The sequence below is a fragment of the Ornithorhynchus anatinus genome, chromosome 2 (genome assembly GCF_004115215.2).
Source record: "Ornithorhynchus anatinus isolate Pmale09 chromosome 2, mOrnAna1.pri.v4, whole genome shotgun sequence".
Classification (NCBI taxonomy): domain Eukaryota; kingdom Metazoa; phylum Chordata; class Mammalia; order Monotremata; family Ornithorhynchidae; genus Ornithorhynchus; species Ornithorhynchus anatinus.
Window position 1 is genome coordinate 15058735 of NC_041729.1, and position 27842 is coordinate 15086576.

Below are 27842 nucleotides of genomic sequence, written 5' to 3' on the forward strand. Positions count from 1 at the left end.
TGTCACTTCGGTTGCTTGTTTAAAAATGAAAAGCTCAGAGTTTTCCTTTATGTTTGTGCTATGGCTGCTCTCAGTTTTATCTGTAGAATCAAGGAATCAAAAGATGAAGAGCAATTAGAAGCCAAGGTTTGAGGAGGGTTGCTTTTTGCATTGTATAATGCTAAATGAAGTGAATAATTCGATCCTGATGGATGCTCTCATTTTCTATCAATTACTGTTAAAAGCATTCCAAAAAAATAAAATTTGTCCGACTCAGAGGGGGAGGAGAGGGGAAGAAAGGAAAGTGATTTCATATACTCTGCACCCCATGTTGTTCTCCAAAAGGTATAACGGCTCTCCAAACAAACTCCACTCCACTCCTCTGTGAAGGGACCATCGATGTGGATGTACGGTCAGTAAAAGCAGAGGAGATAAATCCTCAGCGGCATAAAATAACAAAATTGATTTCCCATTTTGTTTCAGCTTATCAAGACAGTCATCTTACTAGACAGGAGGAAAAGTTTAAGGTTTAGCCTCGAGATCGCTTATTAAGAATGTCAAGCATTGTCTCCCTCCCCCGCAAGGGCATGATGGATGAAAAATCACGGAGGCTAGTCCGGTCCTTTCGATCACTTCTTCTTTGGTCAGTTCTTCAGAGGATTCCCAGGTTGACCCTAAAAGTGAGGTTTCAAAAGGGTCCTATTTTGAAGTCATGCAAAAGGAAGTTAAATCATTAAAGCAAGACGATTAGTAGCTTCTAAGCATTTGTATCCAACCACGGTCCCTGGAATCTCTCCCTGGAATGAAAAGAACAACTTTAGGCAATTGGCAACTGTTGTTTCTGTAAACCTTCAAAAGGTATGGAAGTGGCCTTTTTCTAGGAAAGGGGAGCAGGAACACTTGGGTTACTACAGGAAAATAGTCCTAAAAAACCCTCTGCAGGCTGGGATGATCTCTTGACTAATTCATGATGACTAGTAACTCCTGAGCCCTCAGCTTTGTGCCTGGAAAGCTCAGGGGGTCAGTTCCCGGTTGTACCTGTTGGGAATCTTGGAAATGTCGATCGTCTCTCTGGAGCCAACGTATGGAATCACCACCACTTTTTTCAAGTCCGGCAACCCTAAAATGAGAACGATCGAGAGAAAATGCATTATGCAATACACCGTGTGTTGTTGTTTTTTTTAAATATGGCATCTTACGAACTCACACTTGGCTAGTGATTTCTTGGGAGAAGTTTAACTTGCTTGCAACCTCCTCCCTCAACCACTGAGGAAATACGATACCCCACAGTAGGCCTATCATTCTCCAGTTGCACTGCCAGTGGACAACCAAGCTTACTCTAACCTATGTTCCCCTTCTCCCGCCCCCACTCACCACAGTCCCTCTCTCCTCTTACTACCTTAGCCCCATCTGGACCCAGACCACCCACTGAAACCTTAACTCCAACGAGCATGGTACTATCCCCCCCAATACATAAACATCATTTGGCTTTTGCAACCCCCATCCCATTGTGGGCAAATGCCCCTTTACCCTGGACCTGTTGCTGGCCTCTCCCGCCACTGCCTCCTCAGCTTCTTCGAGGCCTGGCTTTATTCTGATGGCATTGAACCCTTGCCACTTCCCACTGCATCCCAGCAAAAGCCTCATCTTCTCTCCCACCCAGAAGACTCCAGGGGAAGGGTGAAGTGAGCCTACTCCTTGGCCCCTAATGCCCTTCTGGACCACTTCAATCTCTCGCCACAACACTGACAGAGGTGAATATAATCTGCCTCTCCCAGCCCTACAGTTACCGGTGGCTATTACCTACTGAACTCCAGACCCACGACTGCATTCCTAGATTAGTGTGATATCTTCCTCACGGTCTTCCCCTCAATGTCATCCTCTGCATTGATCCTTGCACACCTGGCATCTACATTGATAATTCTGCTGACATTCTAGCCACCTGATTCCACGTATTTCTCCAGTTCCAATTCCAGCCCACATCGGCCACACATCAACAGGGACACACTCCGGATCTCATAATGATCAGACACGACACTACTCCTGACGTCACTAACTCCATCCCGTACATCACCGACTCCAAATTACCACTTTCGGAGCACAGCCTCTTATCTTGACACTTCCAGCAGCTCCTTCTCCCAAGTGGTCTTCTTTCCTCATCCTCCTTTGCTCTCAGGATCCTCTCTCCTCTCCCCGAGCCTCAGGGCCTCTCCAGGACTTTTTAGGAACTCGACCCCTCTCTAGACATGAAAGTGCGTGTCTGTAACACTAAACCTGAGTTTCCTGCTCCCTCATTTTTTTTCCATCATCCCTACAATCTGCTTCCTCCACTCTTGCATTCAGGCAGCTGACCACTCCTAGCAGAAAACCAAAAAAAAAACCAAAACACTATAAATGTATCCTCTCTAGCTTGATCTCTGTCCTATGACCTTACCTCATTGACTCCCACACCCACAGTTCAACCAACTATTCCAGATTTTAACCTGCCTTCTTCTCCACCCACATTCTTCTCGATTCCCTTCAATCTGAATTTCACTTCCTTCATTCTGTCTTACAGGCTCTGCTCAGTCAGTCCTAAAGCTTTTCAACCATTCAGCTACTCTCGACAGAGTTGACCTGTTGCTCCTCCTAGAAAACTCTCCCTTTAATCTTGGTTTTACTAATACGATAGTTTCCTGGTTCTCTTCCTAGCTCTCTGACCTCTCTTTCTCCACCTCCTTTGCTGGGTGTCCAGCCTCCCCTCACCTTTTAAGTGTAGGTGTCTCACAAAGTTCTTTGCTAGTTCTCCTAATAATAATAACAATAATAATAATAATTGTGGCATTTTTTTAAAATGCTATGTGCAAGGGACTGTACTAAGCACTGGGGTGGATATAAGCAAACCAGGTTGGACACAGTCCCTGACCCACATGGGGCTCACAGTCTTACTCCCCATTTTACAGATGAGGTAGTTGAGGCACAGGGAAGTTAAGTGAATTGCCCAAGATCACACAGCAGACAAGTGGCAGAGCCAGGATTAGAACCCAGGTTCTTCTGACTCCCAGGCCCATGCACTATTCATTAGGTCATGCTGCTTCTCTCCTCTCTGCTCCTTCTCTTCTCATTTTGGGGAGATCACCCCTTCACATGTTTCAAAAGAAAGCTCCCAAATCTGCCCCCAGCCCAGATTTTTCCCTTGCTTTTCTCACTGCCAGTCCCAAGACATCTCCACCTAGACGGTCCACTGGCATCTTAAACTCAACATGGTGAAAACTGCATAGCCTAGTGGGTAGAGCACAGGCCTGAGAGTCGGAAAGACCTAGGTTCTAATCCCAGCTCCACCAGCTGTCTGCTGTGTGACCTTGGGCATATCACTTCACATTTCTGTGCCTCGGTTACCTCACCTGTATAATGGGGATTCAGACTGTGAGCCCCATATGGGACATGGACTCTGTTCAACCTGATTAACTTGTATCTACCCCAGTGCTTAATACAGTGACTGGCACAGAGGGAGTGTTTAACAAATACGTTAAAAAAAATTTGAACTTTTCATCTTCTCTCTTTCTACACCATCATCTGCTCCTACTTTTCCAGACCTTATTGACAACACCATTATCCTCCCTGTTCCAGAAGTTCAATCTTGAGGTCACCTTTGACTCTTCTGTCTTCCCTTCCACAAACACTCTCAAAGTCTGACAGATCTTCCTCTCCATCAAAGGTCCCAACCCAGGTTGAAGACTCTGACAACTCTCAGCTAGGGTACAGCAAAAGTCTGTACAGGAAAAGCCTATATGTTCATTCAATAGCTTTTATTGAGCACTTACTATGTGCAGAGAACTGTACTAAGCGCTTACAGTATTTGTTAATCTACAAGCCTCTCCTTTCCTCAGTCTATGCTACATTCAGCTGCTCAAATCACCTTCTCATAACACAATTCAGAATGCATCACTCTCTAAAAAGCCTGCAATGGTTACCTACTTCCCTTCAGCTTAAGCATAAAGTCCTAACTACTGGTGCTAAAGTTCTCCTCCAGTTGTCTCTTCCTCACCTGCCCAACCATCTCTTCCAATACACCCCAGCTTCTACTTTTTCTCCCTCTACCTCGTTCACGAGTCTCCCATGACTGAACTCTCTCCAATCACAAATCCAAGCCATAGCCTTGTCCAGCTTTCAAAGCCTTGCTAAAACGCCACTTCCTCCAAAAGATATTCCATGATTTATAACCTCTTCATAGTCACCTCAATCCATCCTCCACCCTGAGTACTTAAAAATATAGAGAAATAGATCCGATTATTTACCTATTTTTCTTTTTGTATTTGAATCTACAATCTTACCCTTGTACCTAATGTGTGTTTGTACTCTTGTGTCTGCTCATCTCTCCCATGAGACTGAGTGTTCCTTTCGTCTTTACTGTTGGTCCCCAAGCCTCTAATACCTTGCTCTGCCCACAATAAATATTGATGATGACAAGGGTAGGTAAGTTGGATGCCACGAGGCTTTGCAGAAAAGCTCTAATAATCCGATTAGCTTCAGCTCACAGTGAGCGAGTTGCCCCTCCTGCTCTAATAGGCTGATCCTTGCTAGAGTCAGTCAGTCAATTGTATTTACTGAGAAGTTACTGTGTGAAGAGCAGTATACTAAGTGCTTGGGAAAGTACAATCTAACAATAAAAGGTTTGTAGCCATAGCTGCTTTCAGTTTTATGAGGGTTGAAATCTAATCCCCTCCAGGAAGCCTCCCCTCACTAACAGGAAGTGCAGGGCGAGAACCATTCTCATCCTCACCGAGTCTGACAGATCCCGACCTACTGCTAGATCAGCCCAAGGTCAAGTACAACCAAATACCTTTGACAACACGTTGAAGCTTTTCCATGTGGTTATGTTCTTTACCATTATACACCACGGCTTCCACCGAGAAGATGAGTTTTGGCTGAATCTGGGAAAACCTGTCCAGAACACCCTGGGAAGGAGATGGGAAATACCACCATTAATCACATGTAACCAAACCCCAGCCATCTGACTTTAAATGTCTCTATGCTTGGGGAAAGGAGAAATGGACTCCACTATTTCCCCTCTCTATAACTTATTTTAATGCCTTTTTCTCCCCAGAGACCGTAAACTCCCTGTGGGCAGGGGTAGCTTCTACCAACTCTGGAGTACTGTGCTTTCCCAAGTGCTTAGTACAGTGCCCTGCACACAGGAAGTGCTCAATAAATACCATCGATAAATTGATGGATTTGGGCCCATTGTTCCCGGCCCAGACACATCAGTTCAGAGACAGTGAACTTGAGTGGCAGGCAGGGCACCCTCTTAAAAATATAACCTTGGGACTTGACAACAAGATTTGAAACACTAAGACTTATGAAACGTAAAAATAGTTATTTTATATATGCGCATATTTACATATGTATGTGTGTATAAATGCACACTCATGTACATGTACATATGTAGTGCATGTAATATTTATGTAATGTTTGTGTAAATGCATACTTAGGAATTTAAGTACTTAACTACATAAGCACTTACATACATATCTATAATTTATTTATATTAATGTCTTGCTCTGCCTCTAGACTGCAAGCTCAGTGTGGGCAGGGAACACATCTACCAACTCCCCTAAACTGTACTTTCCCAAAAGCTTAGTACAGTGTGCTGCACACAGTAAGCACTCAATAAATACGACTGGTTAAAGGGTTAAAGAAATCCAAAAGGTCAAAGAACTTAATTTTGTTTTCTCTGGGTGTAAAATCAGACTTTCTACATTTTCTGATTTCGTTGGCCCACAAGCAAGACCTTGGGAGAAAACTCCCATCCCTTTTACTCAAATTCTTAGTTGTACCCAAATTGATCTACCTAGCTCCGTTATACACGTATGCATCGAGAGGCAGAGAGAGCTCACTAGAGAAACCATTTCATCCACGCTGGAATGTAACTACCCCACAGAGAGACGGCAGCAACATTTTAAAGTTCCGCAAGCTTACAAGCTTACAACTTTGCCTTACATGGCAAAAGAGACAGCTGTGCATGGGTGATGACAAATTAGCATAATCAAAGGGATATGCTTTATAACCATCTCTCAATTTTAAAAGCCCCAAAGTGAGGAGAATTGGCACTTCTTCCACACAGCATACACACTGGCAAAAAAAAAAAAAAAAAAAAAATCACCCTCCTCCAGAAGGGATCTCTAGAGAGGTTCTGACCGAAGCATTGTCTAGAAATTTGGTTATATGATAAAAAGAGCCGGGGAGATACAGCCAGAAGCAGTTTGGAGAAAGAGAATGGGGTCCCAACCACTGGCGGCACTGAATACACCAAGGACTAGTTTTGTAACTGAGTGGAGGGACTTAAACAGTGAAAATGTAGATGCAAACAACTAAAGGCAGAGCTGTCTCATATCAAATCCTAAAGCTAACTGTAAGACACCAATCAATGGGATGTATTGAGCGCTTACTGTGTGAAGAGCATTGTAAGAAGCTGCATGGTTTGGAGGGAAGAGCACAGGCTTGGGAGTCAGAGGTCACGGATTCTAATCCCCACTCCACCACTTGTCAGCTGTGTGACTTTGGGCAAGTCACTTAACTTCTCTGTGCGCTCAGTGACCTCATCTGTAAAACGGGGATTAAGACTGTAAGCCCCACGTGGGACAACCCGATAACCTTGTACCTACCCCAGTGCTTAGAACAGTGCTTGGCATATAGTAAGCACTTAAATACCATAATCATCATCATAACTTGGAAGAGTACCATGCAAAAGAGTTGGTAGACATAGTCCCTGCCCACCAGATGCTTTCAGTCTAGAGGGGGAGAGAGACATTAAAATAAATTACGGATATGTACATAAATGCCGTGGGGCTGAGGGTGGGATGAATATCAAATGCTTAAAGGGTAGAGATCCAAGTACGAGGGAGAGGGAATAGGAGAAATGAGGGCTTAGTTGGAGAAGCCCTCTTGGAGGAAATGTGATTTTATTAAGACTTTGAAGGTGGGGATTTGTTGCCGAATTGTACTTTCTAAGCGCTCAGTACAGTGTTCTGCACACTTCAAGCACTCAGTAAGATTGAATGAATGGATGAATGGTCTGTTGTATTTCGGAGGAGGGAGTTCCAGGCCAGAGGGAGGACATAGGCAAGGGGTCAGCGGCGAGGTAGCTGAGACTGTGGTACAGGGAGTAGGTTAGTGTTAGGAGCGAAGTGCGTGGGTTGGGTTATAGGAAATCAGTGAGGTCAAGTCCCATCCCCACTGACACCCATGCCATTGCCCTCACCAGCTGTTCCAGTCAATTAACTCCCTCTTCAAACCCCCTACCCCATCGCCTTCCCCATCACTTGCCCCTAATGAGTTGAGAAAATTGCAACTGTCAGGTGTGATCTCCCTAAAATCTCCCTTGCTCCTCTCCAGTCCCTCCCTCCTCTTGGCCCTTCTTCAACTCTCCCATCTTTCCCAGCAGTATCTCAAGAGATCTCCTACCTTCTCTCAAAAGCCACCATCTCCTGACCCCATTCTTTCTCACCTTATCAAAACACTTGTCCCCTGCCTCCCTCCCTGACTGCCAATTTCAACTGTTGGCTCTCCAATGGCTATTTCCCCACTGCTTTCAACATACCTGTCTCCCCATCCTAAAAAAAAAAAAAAAAACCCTTGACCCCACCACTCCCTCTAGTTATCGCCTCATCTCCCTCTTACCATTCCTCTTCAACTCCTTAAGCCATTAGTCTATACCCACTGTCTCAAGGTTTTCTCCTTCAATTCTCTCTGACCGCCCGCAATATGGTTTCCATCCCCTTCACTCCACAGAACCTATCTCTCATAGGTCAAAAATGATCTCTCTGTTCCCCAAATCCAATTGCCTCTATTCCATCTTAATCCTCCTCAATCTCTCAGCTGCCTTTGACACTGTTGACCAGCTCTTTCTCCTGGAAGCATTATCCAGCCTCAGTTTCACTGACAGTGTCCTATCCTGGTTCTCCTCCTATCTCTCTGGCTGCTCATTATCAGTATCTTTCATGGGCTTCTCTTCTGCCACCCATCTTTTAACTGTGGTGGTCCCTCGAGGTTCAGTTCTGGGTCCGCTTCTATTCTCCAACTACTCCCACTCCCTTGGAGAACTCATTCACTCCTATGGCTTCAACTACCACCTCAATGCGGATGATTCCCAGATCTACATCTCCAGCCCTGATCTCCCTCCCTCTCTGCAGTTTCGCATTTCCTCCTGCCTTCAAGACATCTCTACTTGGATGTCCCGCTGACACCTCCAACTTAACATGTTCGAAACAGAACTTCTCATCTTTTCACCCAAAGCCTGTCCTTCCCATCACTTGCTTCCTGCCTCACAAGCCTGTAACTTTGGTGTTACCCTCGACTCATCTCTCATTCAACCCATATAATCTATCACTAAATCCTCTCGGTTCAACCTTCACAACATCGCTAAAATCCACTCTACGCTTTCCATTCGAACAGCTACCACGTGAATCCAAGCACTTATCCTAGCCCACCTTGACTACTGCATCACCCTCCTTGCTGACCTCCCTGATTTCTGTCTCCCCACTCCAATCCATACTTCATTCTGCTGCCCGGATCATTTTTCAAAAAAAAAAAAAAAGTTCAGCACATTTCCACACTCAAGAAACTCCAGTAATTACCCATCCAACTCCTCATCTAATGCACTCTTTACCCATGGCTTTACAGCACTCAATCACCTTGGCCCCTCCTCCCTTGCCTCACTGGTCTCCACTACATCCCAGCCCGTACACTTTGCACGTCCAATGCCACTCACTGTACCTCCATTTCGTCCATCCACTACAGACCTCTGGCCTGGAAAGCCCTCCCTCTTCATATCCGACCAACAGTTACTCTCCTCGCCTTCAAAATCTAATTGAAAACACTTCTCCTCCAAGAGGTTTTCCGTGACTAAGCCTTCATTTCCTCTTCTCCCACTCCCCTCTGCATCAACATTACATTTGGATTTGCTCCCCTTTTCACCCCTCCCTCAGCCCCACAGCACTTACGCACATGTCCACAATTTATTGGTTTATAATATCTGTCTCCCCCACAGACCATAAACTCACTGTGGGCAGGAACATGTCTGCTAATTCTGTTCTGTCTGCTGTAAACACTCAACAAATACATCTGATCGATTATGGAAGTCTGAGCCCAGGCTGGCCTAAGGGCATGTGGTGGCTTTCACTTTTTGGATTAACAAGTGAATTGTGGTAAAACAGATTGAATATATAAGGACTTGCTTTCGAGGTGCTATGGTTTCCATCCCCCGTCCCAAGGAAGAACCTCAGAGTAATAGGTGCCAATATGGTTTGGGATCTAGCTGAAGTACAGAGAAGTAGTGTGGCCTAGTGGAAAGAGCACAGGCCTCGAAGTAATAATAATAATAATGGCATTTGTTAAGTGCTTTCTATATACCAGGCACTATACAAGGTAAATGGGTTGGACACAGTCCCATTGGGCTCACGGTCTTAATCCCCATTTTTCAGATGAGGTAACTGAGGCAAAAGGAAGTAAAATGACTTGCTCAGGATCACACAGCAGACATATGAAAGGTCCTCCGACTCCCAGGCCTTTGTTCTTTCCACTAGGAAATCAGAGGACCTGGGTTCTAATCCCAAGCACTGCCACTTGCCTACTGTGTGACCTTCAGCGAGTCATTTAAGTGCCTCAATTTCCTCATCTATAACATGACACTTAAATGCCTGTTTTCCTTCCCCCCAAAACTGGGAGGCCCATGTGGGATAGGGACTGTGCTTGACCTGATTGTGTTTTGTCTACCCCAGTGGTTAGTACCTACAAAATGCTTAACAAATGCCAATGATTAGAAGCCTCCTTATCTCCCAGTCAATGAAGAGTTGAGGAAGCACAGTAAAGTACCATTCCTGTTTCCTCAAGCACTCTCCTGAACACTCCTCCTGAAACCAAACACTCAGCAGCAGGAAGCAGAAATCCTAACCAAGTCACCCTAGGAGAGAGCTGCGTCCATCTTTCCTGGCTGTTCTTTGAAGCATTAAGTACAGGACACTCAAGTCTCCCATAATGTGGGACCTAGGTTCTTGACGAGCCTCAAAAATAACTCACACCTGAAAGGGGGCTGTGCCCGTGTACACCAACGATTCTTCTAACACTGCACAGCACTCAATCCAGATAGATGCATGTTGTAGAAAGAACATTACCTAATTTCCCCATGTTGTGCTACTCAAAACACATTAACAAAAACACATGTTTACAGGAGAACTGGGGACAGTGTTAAAAGTCATTCAATCACCTCATGCCAAAAGTTCACTACCAGCCTGCTTTTCTAAATGACATATTTAATTCAGCATCTCTTCCTGTCAACACCAACAGATACACACATCAGCTATATCCCAAGGTTGTTGGGGGTTTTTAATGGTATGTATTAAGCACTCGCCATGGGCCAGGCACTGGTACTAATCCCTGAGGTAGATATGAGATAATTAGTACGGACACACGCCAGGACTCACATGGGGCTCACAATCAACCCCCATTTTACAGATGAGGTAACTGAGGCACAGAGAAGTGAAGTGACTTGCCCAGGGTCACACAGCTGACATGAGATGAAGCCAGGATTAGAACCAGGTCCTTCTGACTCCCAGGCCTGTGCTCTTTCCACTAGACCACACTGCTTCTCTAGGTTCCAGTGTGTTTTCCATCCCAGGCACAAAGAACAAGGAAGGGGTTACATATTTCCCCTTTGGGCACAGAAAACAGAACTAAATTTTTCCTCGACAACATTACTCAGATTTGAGTTGTTGCTGTTATAACTGCAAAAACATCAGCATGATACTGTTGATGACATATGCTCTTTCATAAGCACGAGTTACCCTTCAACTGAAAGAGGCCTTTCCCATTCTTACATACGTAATTGTTGTGGTATTCGTTAAGTGCTTATTTTATACAAAGCACTCTGCTAAAGTGCCAGGATAGAGACATTATAATCAGACTAATCACAATCCCTGTCCCACATGGGGCTTACAGTCTAATGGGGGGAGGGCAGAAGGGGGGAGAGGAGAAGAGCAAATATTTAATCCCCATTTTACCGATGAGAAAACAGTCACCGAAAAATTAAGCACTTGGGCCTAGGCCACACGGCAGGCAAATGGCAGAGCTGGGATTCGAACCTAGTTCTCCTGGTTCTCAGGCCCATTCTCTTTTCATTAAATAATAATGTTGGTATTTGTTAAGCGCTTACTATGTGCAGAGCACTTTTCTAAGTGCTGGGGGAGATACAGGGTAATCAGGTTGTCCCACGTGAGGCTCACAGTCTTAACCCCCATTTTACAGATGAGGGAACTGAGGCACAGAGAAGTTAAGTGACTTGCCCACAGTCACACAGCTGACAAGTGGCAGAGCCGGGATTCGAACCTCATACCACATTTGCTCAAGACACCCCAAAAGCCTCCTTAGCACTTTTCCAGGAAAGCAGTGAGGAACAGAAAAAGCAGCACCAATCAAGGAAAGCTGTTGAAACAATTAGTAGGAGAAATGCCCAGGGACAAGAAACAGATTGCAAACAACACAAATGCTCCACCCTTGGAAGCTAAGCAGTTCTTTGCCACCAAAGGTCCAGTCTCCAATGGACCAATTTAATTACCGGTTAAAGTTAATCTTGCCTGTCAAGACTGGGTCAACTCTCCAAACACTTGACATCAAGTTTCAGTTCCTAGTGGCTCAGGAGTGGTGTGCTTCAGAACTGCCTAGACCTCTTTATTAAATAAATACTGCCAAGGTAGGGTTTCTGACCTGAATACAGTGTCCAGCTCAGAGCTCGCTTTAAAGCGCAAGCATATGGAAGCTTAAAACTAGTTTCGGCGTGCCCACAAGATGGATAAATGCTTACTTCATTTGCACCCAGGGCACTGGCTGATATAAACATTTATCAGGCTTCATCTTATGCTCACACACATTAACCCAAATGTTACGTTACGCTGCATTTTCCTAAAACATTGCAGATCTCATAGCCGTAAGGTGGGCTACCAACAATTTCTGGAAAGCTAATATTCTGTATTTGCTCTCCCAAATTTTATTACTAGGCACTAACAACCGCATAGATTGGGGGAGACAATAAGTTTGTAATGTCTGTTTTCTGTTCTTAGTTTTTTTTTTAATCTTCTCAGAAGATGTATTAGATTGTGAGCCCCATGTGGGACAGGGATTGTGTCCCACCTGATTATCTTGTATCGACACCAGTGCTTAATAAATATAATAATAATAATAATATACATTGCTGTAACACACACAATCTCTCCTATGATTCGACGCCTTATTGTGGCAGGAGAGTTGGCATAGGCTAATGTAGTTCAGAGCTACGCCATATGGGGTTACCCATATTGGAAAGGTCTAAGCCAAAGCGTCAAAGTCGATTCACCGTGCTGAGCAGCAGTGGTGAGGGAAAAAGTCAAAGGCAGATGATCAAGTGATCAAAACACTGATCAAAGACAACAGCAGAAACTCAAGTTTTTACCATGTAGACAAAGACAATGGTAAATCACTTCTGTACATCTATACCAAGAAAACGCTATAGATACATGTGCCATAACAACTTTTATGACCGAAGACGGGAAGCTCTCGTGAGGATGTATCCATGGAGTCGCTACGGGTCGGAAACGACTCGACAACATTTGGAGATGAACACACACAAAACACTAAATGGAAATGGGCAGACTGCAGAAAGAGGAAGGGAAAGCATGGAACTGATCTAGAGCCTTATGACTTTTTCCACCTCTACGTGTGCAGCGTGGCTTAGTGGAAAGAGCCCGGGCTTGGGAGTCAGAGGTCGTGGGTGCTAATCCTGACTCTGCCACTTGTCTGCTGTGTGACCTTGGGCAAGTCACTTAACTTCTCTCTGCCTCAGTTCCCTCATCTGGAAAAAGGGGATGAAGACTGTGAGCCCCAAGTGGGACAACCTTGATTACCTGGCATCTATCCCAGCACTTAGAACAGTGCTCGGCACATAGTTAGCGCTTAACAAGTACCATCATTATTATTATAATAATATCTTCTTCCAATCGTCCCTGCTGGTTTAACCCCCAAAAGGGATTTGATAGAAGAGTGGCTTTCACTTCACAATCTCTTCAATGGCCTTTTATGTCTCCTCACGCAAACTGTCGCCTTATTAACAGATGCTTTGCGTGTATGAAAATGATCACATAAAAAAGCACCCTCCCCCTGGTTTCCAAGTATATTTTGAATTTATGGGTTGGTTTGGACTCAAAGGTCAGGTCTGAAAGAAGGAAACCTAAGTCACAGACTAAAATAAGCCGTGGATCATCCTTGTGTTTTTGGAGCTACGGATAATCAGATTTGTTCATCTGCCAAAGTACAGGAAATTGCTACGAATATTTTTGGGGTAACAAATTCAACAGAGAAACACTACGCCGGACTCACAGAAGCAGGGGGAATCTCTGTTGTGCTGTCATCATCAACATCAATGGTATTTATTGAGCTCTTACTCTATGCAGACCACTGTACGGAGGAAAGTACCACACAGAGTTGGCAGACACATTTCCTGCCCACAGTTAGTTTACAATCTAGATCTCTGCTATTGCACACCTCATGATAGATTGCAACCTCCAATTGGCAGCTTCCTGGCATCAATCTGGTAGAATATGTCTAACAATTTTGCTATATTGTACTCTCCCAAGCGAACAAGCAGTACATTGCACCGTATGCAGTAAACTGTCAATAAATGCCACTGATTGACTGAATGACTGACTCTGGAAATTGGCCCCAAATTCCCCAGGACAGCAATGGAGAGTGGAGACAAAGGGAGGGTGCAGGAAAAGCCAGAAACATTCCCCATCAATCTGGGAGGTTGTGCTGACTCCAGGTTACGAGGGGTGGCATTGGAGGTGGGTCCCCCCAACATATGGAACTTCAAAGCGTACATCTTGCACCCACTGGGGGAAAGAGTCTGGGCCTAGGAGTCAAAGGACCTGAGTTCTAATCCCAGCTCTGCCACATGCCTGTTACGTGACCTTAGGCAAATCACTTTACTTCTCTGGGCCTCAGTTAACATCTGTAAAATGGGAGATTAAATCCTAAAGCCTTCTATTTAGACTGTGAGCTCCACGTGAGATAGGGACCATGTCCAACCTGATTAACTTGTATCTGAGACAGGGACTATGTCCAACCTGATTAACTTGTATCTACCCCAGAGCTTAAGCTTATACTATACTTATTAACATATACTATAATTATCATTATTACTATTATTATTACTATCATCATTTTGCTGCAGCACTGTAATCCTTACTATCTTGTGAGAAGAAGACATGAAGGAGAGGCTTGCTCTCAGCGAGTCAGGACAAAAATGGCCTTTTCTGCAACAGATTCATTATTTGAAAAAAAAAAAAAAAGTGCATCCAGAAGAGCTGGGGAGATTTCCTAAAACAGAAAAGTCCCTCCTGTTAAGAACGCTGCAGGGCCAAAACTCACAGCCCATCTGGGACAGAAAATACACAAACCTGCAGTACATGCAAAATGAGGAAATATTGTTCCAGATGAAACAGTTCATCACCTTGGGACTTTCTGTCATCTTCTGACCAAACATAAAAATGCTTAGGTGATCAACTGGCCATTTCGAGGTGTAAGATGTTCTAATCAGGACACCTTTCTCCAAAACATATTTCTCAAACATTTTTGGGAAAGCAAGAACCAGGCTGCCACCTAGTGCCTCTCTCTCCAAGAAAAACATTCAGTCCATACCTAAAATTTCAAACTAAGCTGCAGCTCCATTCAATACCAAGAGAAGGAATTAAAACCTGTTCCTAATCTGGTAGGACATGCCTGGCTCATTGTTCAATTTTGGGGGGGGGGGCGGCGAAGGGGCACTGTACTAGGCGCTTGGGGAGATACAAGCTCATCAGGTTGGACACAGCTCATGTCCCACATGGGGCTCGAGAGTCTTGTCCCAATTGTACAGATGAGGTAACTGAGGCAGAGAGAGATGACTAGCCCAAGGTCCAAGCACATACAATAACTGCATTCAGCTTCTATTCGGAAGAATCCGTTTGGAGTTAAAATCCTAAATTAACCTAAATCCTAAATTCTCCTCCCCTGCCTGAAATAACTCCCAATGGCCACATGAAGTATTAGGGTTACTAATTGATTCCCAACACCCCAGTCACATTGGATGAGCACCCGCCCTTAGCACCTGTGCGCTTTAATCCTACTCTTTATCCTTTTTATTTACTTTTCTGCATATTCAATTGTTTGGCTCTTTCATCTTAATGTGCCTGTACAACTTCCAGCTTTACACTCGATCTTCCTCCACCTTTCATTATCTGTACTGAATTTTTGTCTATTCAATCAATCATATTTATTGAGTGCTCACGGTGTGCAGAGCACTATAATAAGGGCTTGGGAGAGTACACTATAATAGAGTTAGCAGACACATTACCTGCCCACAACAAGTTTACAGTCTATTCAACTCTGCCAGTGGATTGTAAGCTCACTGAAGGCAGGGACCGATTGTCTTTCTCCTCAACTGTAGGTTCCTAAACTGTCAAGAAAGAACTTCCTGAGGGCTATTCTTGCACTCTCCCAAGCACTGAGTATAGAGCACTCAGTGGGTCACTGATTTAGCAAAGGAAAATAGTCAAAGGCTTCTCAAGTGACCGTGTGAAAATGGACATCTGAATTCAGTCAGCAGGAGAGAGGGAGGAAAAAGGTAGGCTCTCTATCTTGGTAACTAGTAGCCCAAGGACAACTGTAAGCTCCTCCACTAGACTTGGAGACTCTTTGAGGGCAGGAATCATCTCTGCCAACTCTCTTATACTGCATTCTCCCAAACACTTAAACAGTTTTCTGCACACAGTATGTGCTTAATGAATACCACTGGTTGACTGACTGACCAAAACTGGGGCTGGTCAGGAGTCCAAAGACTATTTCCTCCCTGCTATAGAATGCTCTTGCTTTTCTTATTGTTGCTATTGATGTTTTTGAATTGTTGCTTTTTACTGAATTTCCCTGGTAATTTTTGCTAGCACATCTGTCTTCCCCTCTAATAATAATAATAACTGTGGTATTTGTTGAATTGGAAGTTCTCTGGAGGCTGAGGACAGTACTTAATTCAATACCCTGGTACCTTTCCTCAATGCTTAGTACAACACTCTGCACACAGTAATGCTTAGTATAATGCTCCACACTCGGTAAGAGCTTAAATGTTGAAATAGAATAATCATCATCATCGTCATGGTTGGAGTTTTCCACTCCTCAAATGTCAGCAACAACTTCAAAGCACAAATGCTTCCTGTTCCCCCAGAACTTACGGGGCCAAACTGGAGGTCCCATTCTCAGAGTGAAGATTCCAGGGGTCAAGTCAGCTCGGGTCCAGAGTGGCTACTAGGTGTCCCCTTCAAAGAAACCCAAGAAATCCCGACCCAGCAGTCCTGCTCAGGAGTTCAGACTCTCTGAACGAGGCAGGCTGCGGGCCAGGGAGAGTATTCAGGAAAGAAGGTAAAGAGATGCTATATTCCTTCTGTACATGCTTTGGTTGCCACTCCCCAGCCAAGAAATTCCCCATGACTGGGACATCAGAAAAAGCAGGACAGAGAAACAAATTTTCCAGTCAACAGATTTTAGGAATCTCTACGAAAGACGGTCTTTGGGCAGGGGAGGGAGGACGGGAAGAAAAAATCTGAATCTCAAATAGAAAGTATCTCTTCATAATAAACATGACTCCACATTTGCACACATCCGCACAAGGCAGATCTGGATTGACAAAATAATCAGATTTTATTTTTTTTAATGACAAAAATAGGGAAGGGGAATAAAAAGGCTGCTAATCTGCTATTTTCAATTCTCCCCAAGGCAACAATTGGGAGCCAAGTTTCCACACACGCTCCCAACCCACTCTGTCCAGCAGCAGACTCCATGCCTCTTTCAGCTGCTCTCCTCAGCCCTGAGAATGGGACTGAGGACAACAGTCCAGCATCGCTTTCTTGTCCTCCCTTTGCCTCGTCTCTGAGGCCGAATGGTCCGTCCCCTGACTTTCCCGTCAGTGTATACGGCACCACCATCCTTCCCGTCTCACAAGCCCGTACCCTCGGTATTATCCTTGAATCCTCTCTCTCGTTCAACCCATATTCAATCCGTCACTAAATACTGTTGGTCTGACCTTCACAACATCGCTAAACTCTGCCCTTTCCTCTTCATCCAAACTGCTATGCTACTCTAAGCACTTATTTTATCCCATCTCGTTTACTGCATCAGCCTCCTTCCTGACCACCCAGCCTCCGGTCTCTCCTCACTCTAGTCCAGATTTCACTCTGCTGCCTGGATCATTTTTCTATAAGAATATTCAAGCCACATTTCTCCACTCCTCAGGAACGTCAAGTGACTATCCAAACCCCCACATCAAAACAGAAACTCCTTACCAATGGTTTTAAAGCTTGCCCCCCATTACTTCACCTCGTTACTCTTCTACTTACTATAACCCAGCCAGCACACTTTGTTCCTTTCATGCTAGCTTCCTCCCTGTACCTCCATCCTGTCATCTCACTGCCGACCTCTCGCCCACTTCCTGCCTCTGGGCTGGAACACCCGCCCTCCTCATAACCGTCAGACACTTACTCTTCCCCTCTTCCAAGCCTCAGTGAAGGCGCTTCTCCTCCAAGAAATCTTCCCTAAGACCTCTTTTCTTTTTCTTCCTCCACCTGCTGCGTCACCCTGATTTGCTTTTATTCAACCTCCCTCCCAAGCCCCACAGTATCTATGTACATATCTGTATCTTTATTTACTTATATTAACGTCTGTCTCCCCCTCTAGACTGTAAACTCGGTGTGGGCAGGGAATATATCTGTGATATTGTTATACTGTACTCTCCCAAGCACTCAACAAGTACGACTGACTGACTAGACAATTTTCACATTTCATGGGAAGTGGCTCAGTGGAAGAAACTGTAAGCTCATTATGGGCAGGGAACATATCTGGTAATTCTGTTGTATTGTACTCTCCCACGTGCCTAGCTCAGTGCTCTGCACATAGTAAGTGCTCAAGAAATACAACTGATTACTTGAACACTTAATTGATGAAAATGGCGTTTCCCCTTACTGGACACAAGACATCAGTGTGGGTCCCCCGTGGAGCCCCCCTGAGGATCTGCCCCTGCCTGGGACACCAAGAACCTCCAGGACATCACCGTGCCAGAGAGGGTGTTCCGGGAACTTAGCTTACGTTCACGCCAAAGTCGGGGGACGTTGAACTCCAAATGGCACCGACGCTCGCTGTGGCCAGCATCGCTTCCACGCCGTGCACGCTGTTTGGCAAATAGCCTGCAAACACACACGAGAAAACAGAAATGGCTGAAATCACACGACTGCTTTCTGCTAACCCTACTCTTTTCCTCTTCTTGCTTAGGTACTTTATGGAAAATTCCACTGTGGGGAGAGAACGTTTAGGTTTCATACCATTATCAATCACACCAATTTCAGTGAATGACTAAGGTGGCAAGGGAGGGAGAAGAAGCTGTAGACAAAAACCAAGACAGGAACTGCAAGTCTTAATATCAATCAGTAGTATTTATTGAGTGCTTACTGTGTGGATAGACACATTCCCTGCCCACAATAATCTTACAATCTAGAGGGAGGGACTGGCATTAATATAAATTAGTAAATTACAGCTGCTGTGGAACTGAAGGAGGGGGTGAATAAATAATCAATCACCCATATTTATTGAGAAGATGGCGGCGGGGACAGTGCACAGGGGACTTACCCAGATGGAGGCTGGGCTTTCTAAAATGATTAAGCCTGGGAAAGGGGCATGCCCCCAGGGCAACCAGATCCCGTCTCTTGGGAAGAATCACTTCTTTCAGCCTCCACCTCCCTTCCACACAAGCATAATCCATTCCAAAGGGAAGAGTCCATCTACACTGAATCAGAGAGAAAATAATAATAACGGTGGCATTTGTTAAGCACTTGCTATGTTCCAGGCACTGTACTAAGTGCAGGGGTAGATACAAGCAAATTGGGGTGGACACAGTCCCGGTCCCACATGGGTCTCTCAGTCTCAATGCCCCATTTTACAGGTGAGGTAACTGAGGCACAGAGAAGTGAAATGACTTGCCCAAGGTCACAAAGCAGAGAAGTGGCAGAACCGGAATTAGAACCGTGACCTTCTGACTCCTGGGGTCCGTGTTCTAGCCACCACGCCACGCTGCTTCATGAGCAGCAAAAAAGCAGCAAGAGCACAGGTGGAGAAAAGAGAGAGGAGGTGGGAGAAAGGACACGTTTAAAGGGAAAAAGTCCTGAGCTGGAACGCTCCATTGGTACGTGAGCAGCCAAGGAGGATGACGATAATGATCGATCATTGGTATTTACTGAGTGCTTTTTGTGAGCAGAGCACTGTACTAAGCGCTTGGGAGAGTACAATACAACAGATTTGGTAGACATGATCTCTGCCCACATGGAGCTCAAGGTCTAAAGGGGGATTATGATGATGATGATGACGATGATAAACACCACGGTGTGATGGATAGAGCAGGGGCCTGGCAGTCAGACGGTCATGGGTACTAATCCCGGGTCCTCCACCTGTCTGCTCTGTGACGTCGGGCAAGTCACTACACTTCCCTGAGCCTCAGTTTCCCTCATCTGTAAAATGGAGATTAAGACTGTGAGCCCCATGTGGAACAGGGACTCTGTCCAACCTGATTACCTTGTATCTGCCTCGTCGCTTAGAACAGTGCTTGGCACATAGTAAGTGTTTAATAAATACCATTATAATGATGATGGAGTCTCTCGTCAGGTCCGAGGCTCCACACGGAGCAACTGTTTGTAGTACCGGTGCCTCGTCTGGGTCACCTATACCTGCTGTCCTTGCCGGCCGTTTTTCGGAGGGGCTTCCCACCACCATGGATACACCAAGACCTAGGATCAGGAACACAGCCGGGCGGGAGGGGCCACCGAGGAGAGAGCACCGGGAGGAGAAGCTGAGCTGGCTCCCTCCAGCAAGTGTCCCCTGGGCCTGAAGCAGGAAGGAATCAGCTGCTTCTTCAAAGGAACAGTCCCCAACATCCTTCCCCTTTACTAAACTCAGGGTGCACCCACTAAGCACACACAAGAGCTACTCATTTACAGAGTTTATGGTAGATGAATATATCCCTTCAGCAGGCTACCCTAGCCTGGAACCACCCAGGGATTCAATGTCCCCGACTTTTAAGAACTTGAAGTTCAAATGGAGATAAGAGAGATAAGAAGAAAAAAAAAGAGGTCATATCAAGACCTCTACATAATTTATCTGCATTGTCCAGCAAAGGACAGAAACCTGGAATGAAATATCTGTCAACTGATCAACAGTATTTAATGAATATGGCCCAGCCGAAAGGGCAATTGAGTATTATTATGAGTGCCTAACAAATAGTAATAATAATAATAATGGTATTTGATAAGCACTGATTATGTGCCAGGCACTGTTCTAAACGCTGGGGTAGATACAAGTAATTCGGTTGTCCTACATCGGGCTCACAGTCTTAATCCCCATTTTACAGATGAGGTAACAGGCACAGGGAAGTTAAATGACTTGCCCGAAGTCGCCACAGCAGACAAATGGCGGAGGCAGGATCAGAACCCACGTCCTCTGACTCCCAAGCCCGTGCTCTTGCCACTAGGCCATAAATCCCACACACTGCACTAAGTCGATCATCATTCAGTTGTATTTACTAAGTGCTTACTGTAATGATAATAATAATGATGATACTTGTTCAGCGCTTACTATGTGCCAAGCACTGTACTAAGTGCTGGGGTAGATACAAGTTAATCAGGTTGGACACAATCCCTCTCCCACATGGGGCTCACTCTCTTAATCCCCACTTTACCGATGAGGTATCCGACGCCCTGAGAAGTTAAGTGACTTGTCCAAGGTCACAGAGCAGACACGTGGTGGAGCCTGGATTAGAACCCAGTTCCTTCTGACTCCCAGGGCCGCGTTCTATCCATTAAGCTATGCTGCTTCTCTGCTACTGAGTGATGAGTACTGTACTAAGTGCTCGGCAGAGCTCCTCTGGAGCTAACCTTCTCACTGTGCCTTGATCTCGCCCGTCCCGCCGTCGACCCAGGGTCCACGTCCTACCTCCGGCCTGGAATGCCCTCCCTCCTCAAATGCTCCAAAAAATCACTCTTCCCCTCTTCAAAGCACTAGTGAAAGCTCACCTCCTCCTAGAGGCCTTCCCAGACTAAGCCCCCCTTTTCCTCAGCTCCCCCTGCCCTCCGCATGACCTCGATTTGCTCCCTCTGTTCTACTCCCCTCTTCCCACCCCACAGCACTTATCTATAATTCCATTTATTCACATTGATGCCTGTATACTCGTTTTGATGTATATATATTTATAATTCTATTTATACTGATGCCTATTTACTTGTTTTGATGTCTCCCTTCTAGACTGTGAGCCCAGTGTGGGCAGGGGTTGTCTCTATTGCCGAACAGTACTTTCCAAGCACTTAGTACAGTGCTCTGTACACTGTAAGTGCTCAATAAATATGACCGAATATAACGGTAAACACATTCCCTCTCCACAACAAGCTTACGGTCTAGAGGGGGAGACAGGCATTAATATAAATCAATAAATTACAGATTTGTACATAAGCGCCATGGGGCTGGGGGGGGGGGATGAATAAAGGAAGCAAGTCAGGGCGACGAAGAAGGGAGTGGGAGAAGATGAAAGGAGGGTTTAGTCAGGGAAGGTCTCTTGGGGGAGATGTGCCTTTAATAATGCTTTAAACGGGGGGAAGAGTAATTGTCTGTCAAATATGAGGAAGGAGGGCATTCCAGGCCAGAGTCAGGATCCGAGCGAGAGGTTGGCGGTGAGGTGGATGAGACAGAGGTACAGTTAGTAAGTTAGTATTAGAGGAGAAAATATAGTAGGAGAAGTGCTTGGGAGAATATAATACAGTTAGTAGACAAGATCCCTGTCCTCCAGGAGTCCAGATTCAGTACGGGAGACAGAAAATAAAACAAATGACAGGTAAAAGGAAGCAGCAAGGCCCTGTGGAAAGAGTACAGGCCTGGGAGTCAGGGGACCTGGGTTCTAATCCCCCACTCTGTCACTTGCCTGCTGTGAAAGTGAAATGGAGTGGTGTGCAAGTCACTTCACTTCTCTGTGCCTCAGTTCCCTCGTCTGTGTAATTTATTTCTTTATAGTTATGTCTCTGTCTCCCCTTCCGGACTGTAAGCTCATCGCGGGCAGGGAATACGTCCCTTTATTGTTGTATGGTACTCTCCCCGGCACTTAAAACGGCGCTCTGCCGAATACGTGCTCCATAAATGCAACTAAGTAAAATGCAAATTCAATACCGGGGCTCCCTCCGAGTTACACTGTGAGCCCCACGTAGGACCCGATTATCTTGTAATTGTACTTCCCAAGTGCTTACAACAGTGCTCTGCACACAGTAAGCGCTCGATAAATGATTGAATGAAATACCATTGAATAAAAGTGTGACCTTGGGAAAGTCACTGCACTTCTTGGTGTCTCAGTTTCCTCGTCTGTAAAATGGGGGTTCAATATCTGTTCTCCTTCTATTTAGACTGTGACCCCCACCACCCTGTGGGACAGGAACTGATTCTGACCTGATTAATTTCCATGTCCCCCAGCACCTACAACAGTGCTTGATACCTAATAAGTGCTTAACAAATAGCAGTAGTAGTTACTAAATATATGACCCTGAATCCTTGGTTTGGGAAGGGGGAAGGGAGGAGAAATACCTAGATGCTTAGGTGGCAGAGAAGTGCTGAAGTGACAGTCTGGAGTCTATCGTAAACTCCTTGGGGGCGGAGACCATGTCCGTTCTTTACCGCATTCCTTTACAAGCCGAGTTTAGTGCCGTACTGTAGCGCTACTGAAGAAAGCCTAGTGGAAAGAGCACACGGAGCGCGATGCTGCGTGACCTCGGGCAAGTCACTTACCTTCTTGGCGCCTGTCTGTCCATCTGTAAAATGGGAAGTACCTACCTGTTTTCTGTCCCCCTTGACTGTGAGCCCCATAAGGAGCAGGGACTGTGTACGATCTGATTATCCTTTATCTACCCTGTGCTAGTGTAGTGATTGGCACACAGTAAGTGCTTAATAGATACAGTATTATTATATCATTCTTGTTAACTGAATCTAAAAAAAATCTGTGTCTATCCTCTGATTATTTCAATCCACCACTCAATCCTATTTATTGAGCGCTTACTGTGTGCAGAGCACCGTACTAAGAGCTTGGGAGAGTACGATACAACAGAGTTGGCCGACACACTTCCTGCCCATAAGGAACACAGGGCCTAGAGAGATTACTCACAGCCTTTTTAAGGATGCCCCATCCAAAAATGCTAAAAAAAAAAAAAATAGTTCTCCTGTAACTTGGGGGTTGCTTCTAGAAGAACCCCATGTTAAGGAGTGGGTCCTGAGCTCCTATTGTATCGCCCAAGCACTGAGAATAGTGCTGTGCACACATTAAGCGCTCAATAAATACAACTGAATGAACACTCCTCTTGTATTCACGCCAGGTGTGATGCCACACGTTGTGAAATGCAGGGAAAGGTGCTTTTTAGAGCAGGACCAAACGACCACAGGAAAAATTCCAATGCAGTGGCCTTGGGCCACGGTGATAACCACAGAAAGGTCTCCAGGTTTTGGCCGGCTTCCTGAAACCCGAAAAATAATTGGAGGGCGGGGGAACCTAGACCCCCTCTCCAAGCACACGGCTATCCCCCTACCCAACGACGCACACGTCGCAAGTCCTCCAGAATTGATTTCGCCCATTTCAACCGCTCATGGCTAAAATGAACTACAGATTTTTTTTTCAAAACGTTACACCTGGTACCTGTAACCCATCATAAGGAGGGGGAGGAAAGAGGGGCCTTTCACCCACGAACTGGTTTCGCACACTTTCACAAACAAGGGTTAATGAATGGCTGCGGGCAAAACAGCTCTGACAGCTTTGGCCAGGTCTTGTTGGTGCCTGGACAAAAGTCAAATCAACCCGGGTCGCGTAGATGCCTGGAGTTGTAAAATCTTTGGGCAGAGACCAATATAAGCATAAGCCCAGGGCTCCATGTGCAAAAGGACAAGGAGGTGTGAGGGAGTTACTTGGATGATTCCGGGAGGGCGGGGGGAGACATTTCAGAGGCCACAATACCCACCTATTTGGAACCGAGGAGACCCTTCCACCATACTCTCCAGCTCTCGGATTCCTTCCATCGCGACTACAACTAGATTTCCTACTAGAACCCAGCCTGCACACTTGGCTTCTCCAATGCCAATCTACTCCCTGAACCTTAGTCTCATCTATCTCGCCACTGATCCCTTGCCCACATCCTCCCTCTGGATTGGGACACCCGCCTCCTTCATATCTAACAGACCACCCGTCTCCCCACCCTCAAGGCCTTATTAAAAATCCACATCTCCTCCAAAAGGTCTTCTCCAAGCTCTCATTTTCCCAGCTCCCTCTCCCTTCGACACACTTGGCTCTGTACCCTTTAAACACCTGATATTCACCCCACCCTTAGCGCCACAGCACTGCACTGTGGCTTAGTGGAAAGAGCACGGGCTTGGGAGTCAGAGGACGTGGGTTCCGATTCCGGCTCCGCCACTTGTCTGCTGTGTGACCTTGGGCAAGTCATCTCACTTCTCTGGGCCTCAGTGACCTCATCTGACAACCTGTTTACACTGTAACCACCCCAGCACTTAGAACAGTACTTGGTAAGTGCTTAACAACATAATTTTTACATATCGAAATGTATTTATTTATATTACTGCCTGTCTCTTCCTCTCATCTCTAAGTTTCTTAATGGCAGGGAAAGTGCCCAACGCTGTCGTAAACACTCTCCCAAGTGCCTAGTACGGTGCTGTGCACATATGAAGCACTCCATAAATACTACTGTTTGACTGACTGGCAGAATGACTCTGGGCATGAGTTTCGCTAACACCTTTACATGTCAGGAAGATATCCGGCCAGCCATAAGAGAGTCCTGCACATGCCGCAAGTCCAGAAAGGCTCCTCAGGCTCAGAACAAGACTGAACAAGCTCTCATTTCTTGAGCTGAGCTTCCTGTGCCTCCCCACCCCATCCGCAGCTGGAAGACCCGGCCAGGAGGAAGAGGAGGAGGAGGAAAAAGAGGAGGGAGAGTAGCGGGAGGGGGATTGGAGCTGGCCTGGCAGACCGTGTGTGCCCATGGGCACACGCCACCTCACTCAAATCCAGGCTTTGAGAACAGAAGGCATCAAGTTGGATTTGGGCCTTCGTTTCCTGTGCCCTGCTGACACCAACCCTTTGAACTTCAGTCTTCCCAGGGCTTTTCCCCAGAGGAGGTCATTCATTCATTCATTCATTCATTCATTCAATCATCTTTGTTGAGCGCTTACTATGTGCAGAGCACTGTCCAAGGCACTTGGGAGAATACAACAACAAACAGATACATTTTAGTTCCACAGAAGGACAACTTCACACCTCCTAGTATTTTTTCATTTCCAAATGGGTGCGTACATGTTGGGTGTGTACATACACACACAAACACACATACACACAGAGATATACACACTCTCTCCCCTCCCCTGCCCAACCCCAGGAGCTTGAGCGTGTCCAGAAGCTCACCTGGCTCATCGGAACCATCCCCCAGGTATTTGCTGCCTGCGGCTTGGCCACGGACTGAGGAACACTTTGGTGGCAGTGAGTGCTACAAGCGACTCACCAGGGAAGGTCATAAGAGGCGGTGCAAGAATCCAAACGTTAGCAAAGAGGTATAATGAGGAGGTGGCATGTGGCTGGCAGCCAGTCACCTTTGTTTGTCCAGGTCTGTCCCCAGACTCTTAAAGACAGTCGTTTCAGACAACTTCTTTTAAAGATATTTTTCATCCTGCCCTAAAGGAATGGAAAGGAGGTGAAAAGAGTATATTTCTTGTAAAGAGCCAAGAGAGCCAAGACCAGGGGTTCATCTGGGAAACAGTATGGCCTAGTAGATAGAGCACGGGCCTGGAGGCCAGAAGGACCTGGGTTCTAATCCCGGCTCCACCACCTGTCTGCTGTGTGACCCTGGGTCAGTCACTTCACTTCTCTGTGCCTCATTTTCCTCATCTGTAAAACGGGAATTAAGACTGTGACCCCTGTGTGGGTCAGGAACTGTGTCCAATCTGAGTACCTGTATCTACCCCAGTGCTTCAAACAGTGCTTGACACATAGTGAGCGCTTAAATACTATATTACTATCATCCCTGTCCCCTCTGCCTACAGGTTTTGTGGTCAGGTTGGACTGCCCATTTTCAAAATACTGTCAGTGAGGGCAGATCCTTAAAAACATTCCTAAATTTCTACGTCCTTAAAATCCTCGTCCTTTTCACATTTCCAAACCTCATCCTGCTCCCCAAAAGCGAAGGGGCCAGAATGAGGGGCAGAGACTTCGTAGACAAAAACACTCACTCTAACAAGCAGTGAGTTTTTGCTGCACCCTAAAACTGCTTTTCTCCACCAATTCCTGTGCACAGTTCCCAGGCCAGCATTCTAGCAATTGCTCTTCTATCAGGGGGGCAAAATAGCTTCCCAGGAGCAGTATCAGGGCTAAGACAATCATAAACGTGTTAACCTTCTTAAAGAATTAACTTTAAAACCTGCTTGGGCTGTACAGGCTCAACCTCTGAACTACTGTTTCCCAAAGCCTCGGGTGAAATAGAGTCACAGATTCTACTGCAACAAAGGTGAAAGGTGATAGCCAATGATGTGACAGCCCACATGGCTATAACCCGCAAGTCAACACGATTTATCCAGAGGGAATAAAGGAAGCAGATAGGTAGGGGAGGAATAGAAAGCTGAATAGAGACTGAACGTTATTTGCTTCCTTTTTTGGCACCAAACTTTCTCTTTTAAGTCCAATGACGTATCAGTGGTTTCCAGCAGCCCTGATCTACCTCCCCCACTAAGCGCTCGTGTCCCTTCCCCAGTTTTGGGGATCTCCCTCTTTTCCTGGAGAATTACATGGGCGGGGGAGGGAAGCCTTCCCTTTCTTCTAATCTCTTTTGGCTCAGGAGAGGTGAACAGGAGGGTCACAAAATCCATGATGGTTCACAAGTTTTTCCTTCCTGCGACCTGTGCATCTTAAGTATGTACACACTCTGGTAAATTCTCTAACACAGTGTGAATAATTTCACTCCTGATGCGGGCGATTCAGTAAGCATGGCCAACTGTCCCTTTCTCGTTGCTTAGTGACAAAAATGTCTTTCCTAGAGGAAGTGCCCGAGCTATAGACGGAGAATTTCCTTCAAGGGTACTCTGATACCCAGAGACCCCACCCACAGCAATGTTGCACCGGGGTCCTGGATGGGTGCGTGACTCACTGCAAGTCTGAATTTAGATCCTTCACCGAGGGCAATGATCAATGAAAGCAGACAGTAAGGTCCCTCCTACCTTCTTTGACAATCAAATTTTCACCAGTCTGGCTTTGCCTTGTTTAACATGCAAAGGATCTGGATTTTCCTGTGAGCAAGGAGCGCTGGTGGATTTCCCAAACATGATTTTCATCATGAGCATCAGAAGGCAGTTTTCCAACACCTGCGCATGCCAAGCCCTGGGCTGAGTGCAAGTTAAACAGACACTGCCCTTACTTCTCAAAGCTTATGAGCTAAGTCAGCCGGTGCAGCCATACCAATACCCAAGAACCCACCCACTGTAAAAATATTAGTATTGGATTCGTTAAGTGCTTCCCATGTAGGCGCTGTACTAAGCACTGGAGGAGATCGAAGTAATCGAGGTTGACACAGTTCCTGTCCTAGATGGGGCTAGGACAGGAGGAAGGACCGATAACATTGACCAGATGCAGGCCTGAGAATGCATTCTCTTTTATGTAGAGTCAAGGACAAAGAAGAATGTGCTGGAAGATGTTGCATTTCATCTTCTACATTCTTCCT

General features: G+C 45.8%; 1 protein-coding gene across 1 annotated transcript in view; it reads right to left on the reverse strand.

The window, feature by feature from the left end:
* Positions 1-27842, reverse strand: part of AACS (acetoacetyl-CoA synthetase) — a 91039-nt gene that overhangs the window by 44374 nt on the left and 18823 nt on the right. Inside the window, exons 5-7 of the mRNA XM_029058055.2 lie at positions 18154-18251; positions 4802-4916; positions 1018-1099 (exon numbers count right to left, since the gene is read on the reverse strand). Of these exons, the coding sequence (XP_028913888.1) occupies positions 1018-1099; positions 4802-4916; positions 18154-18251 (295 nt within the window). The remainder of the gene's footprint in view (positions 1-1017; positions 1100-4801; positions 4917-18153; positions 18252-27842) is intronic.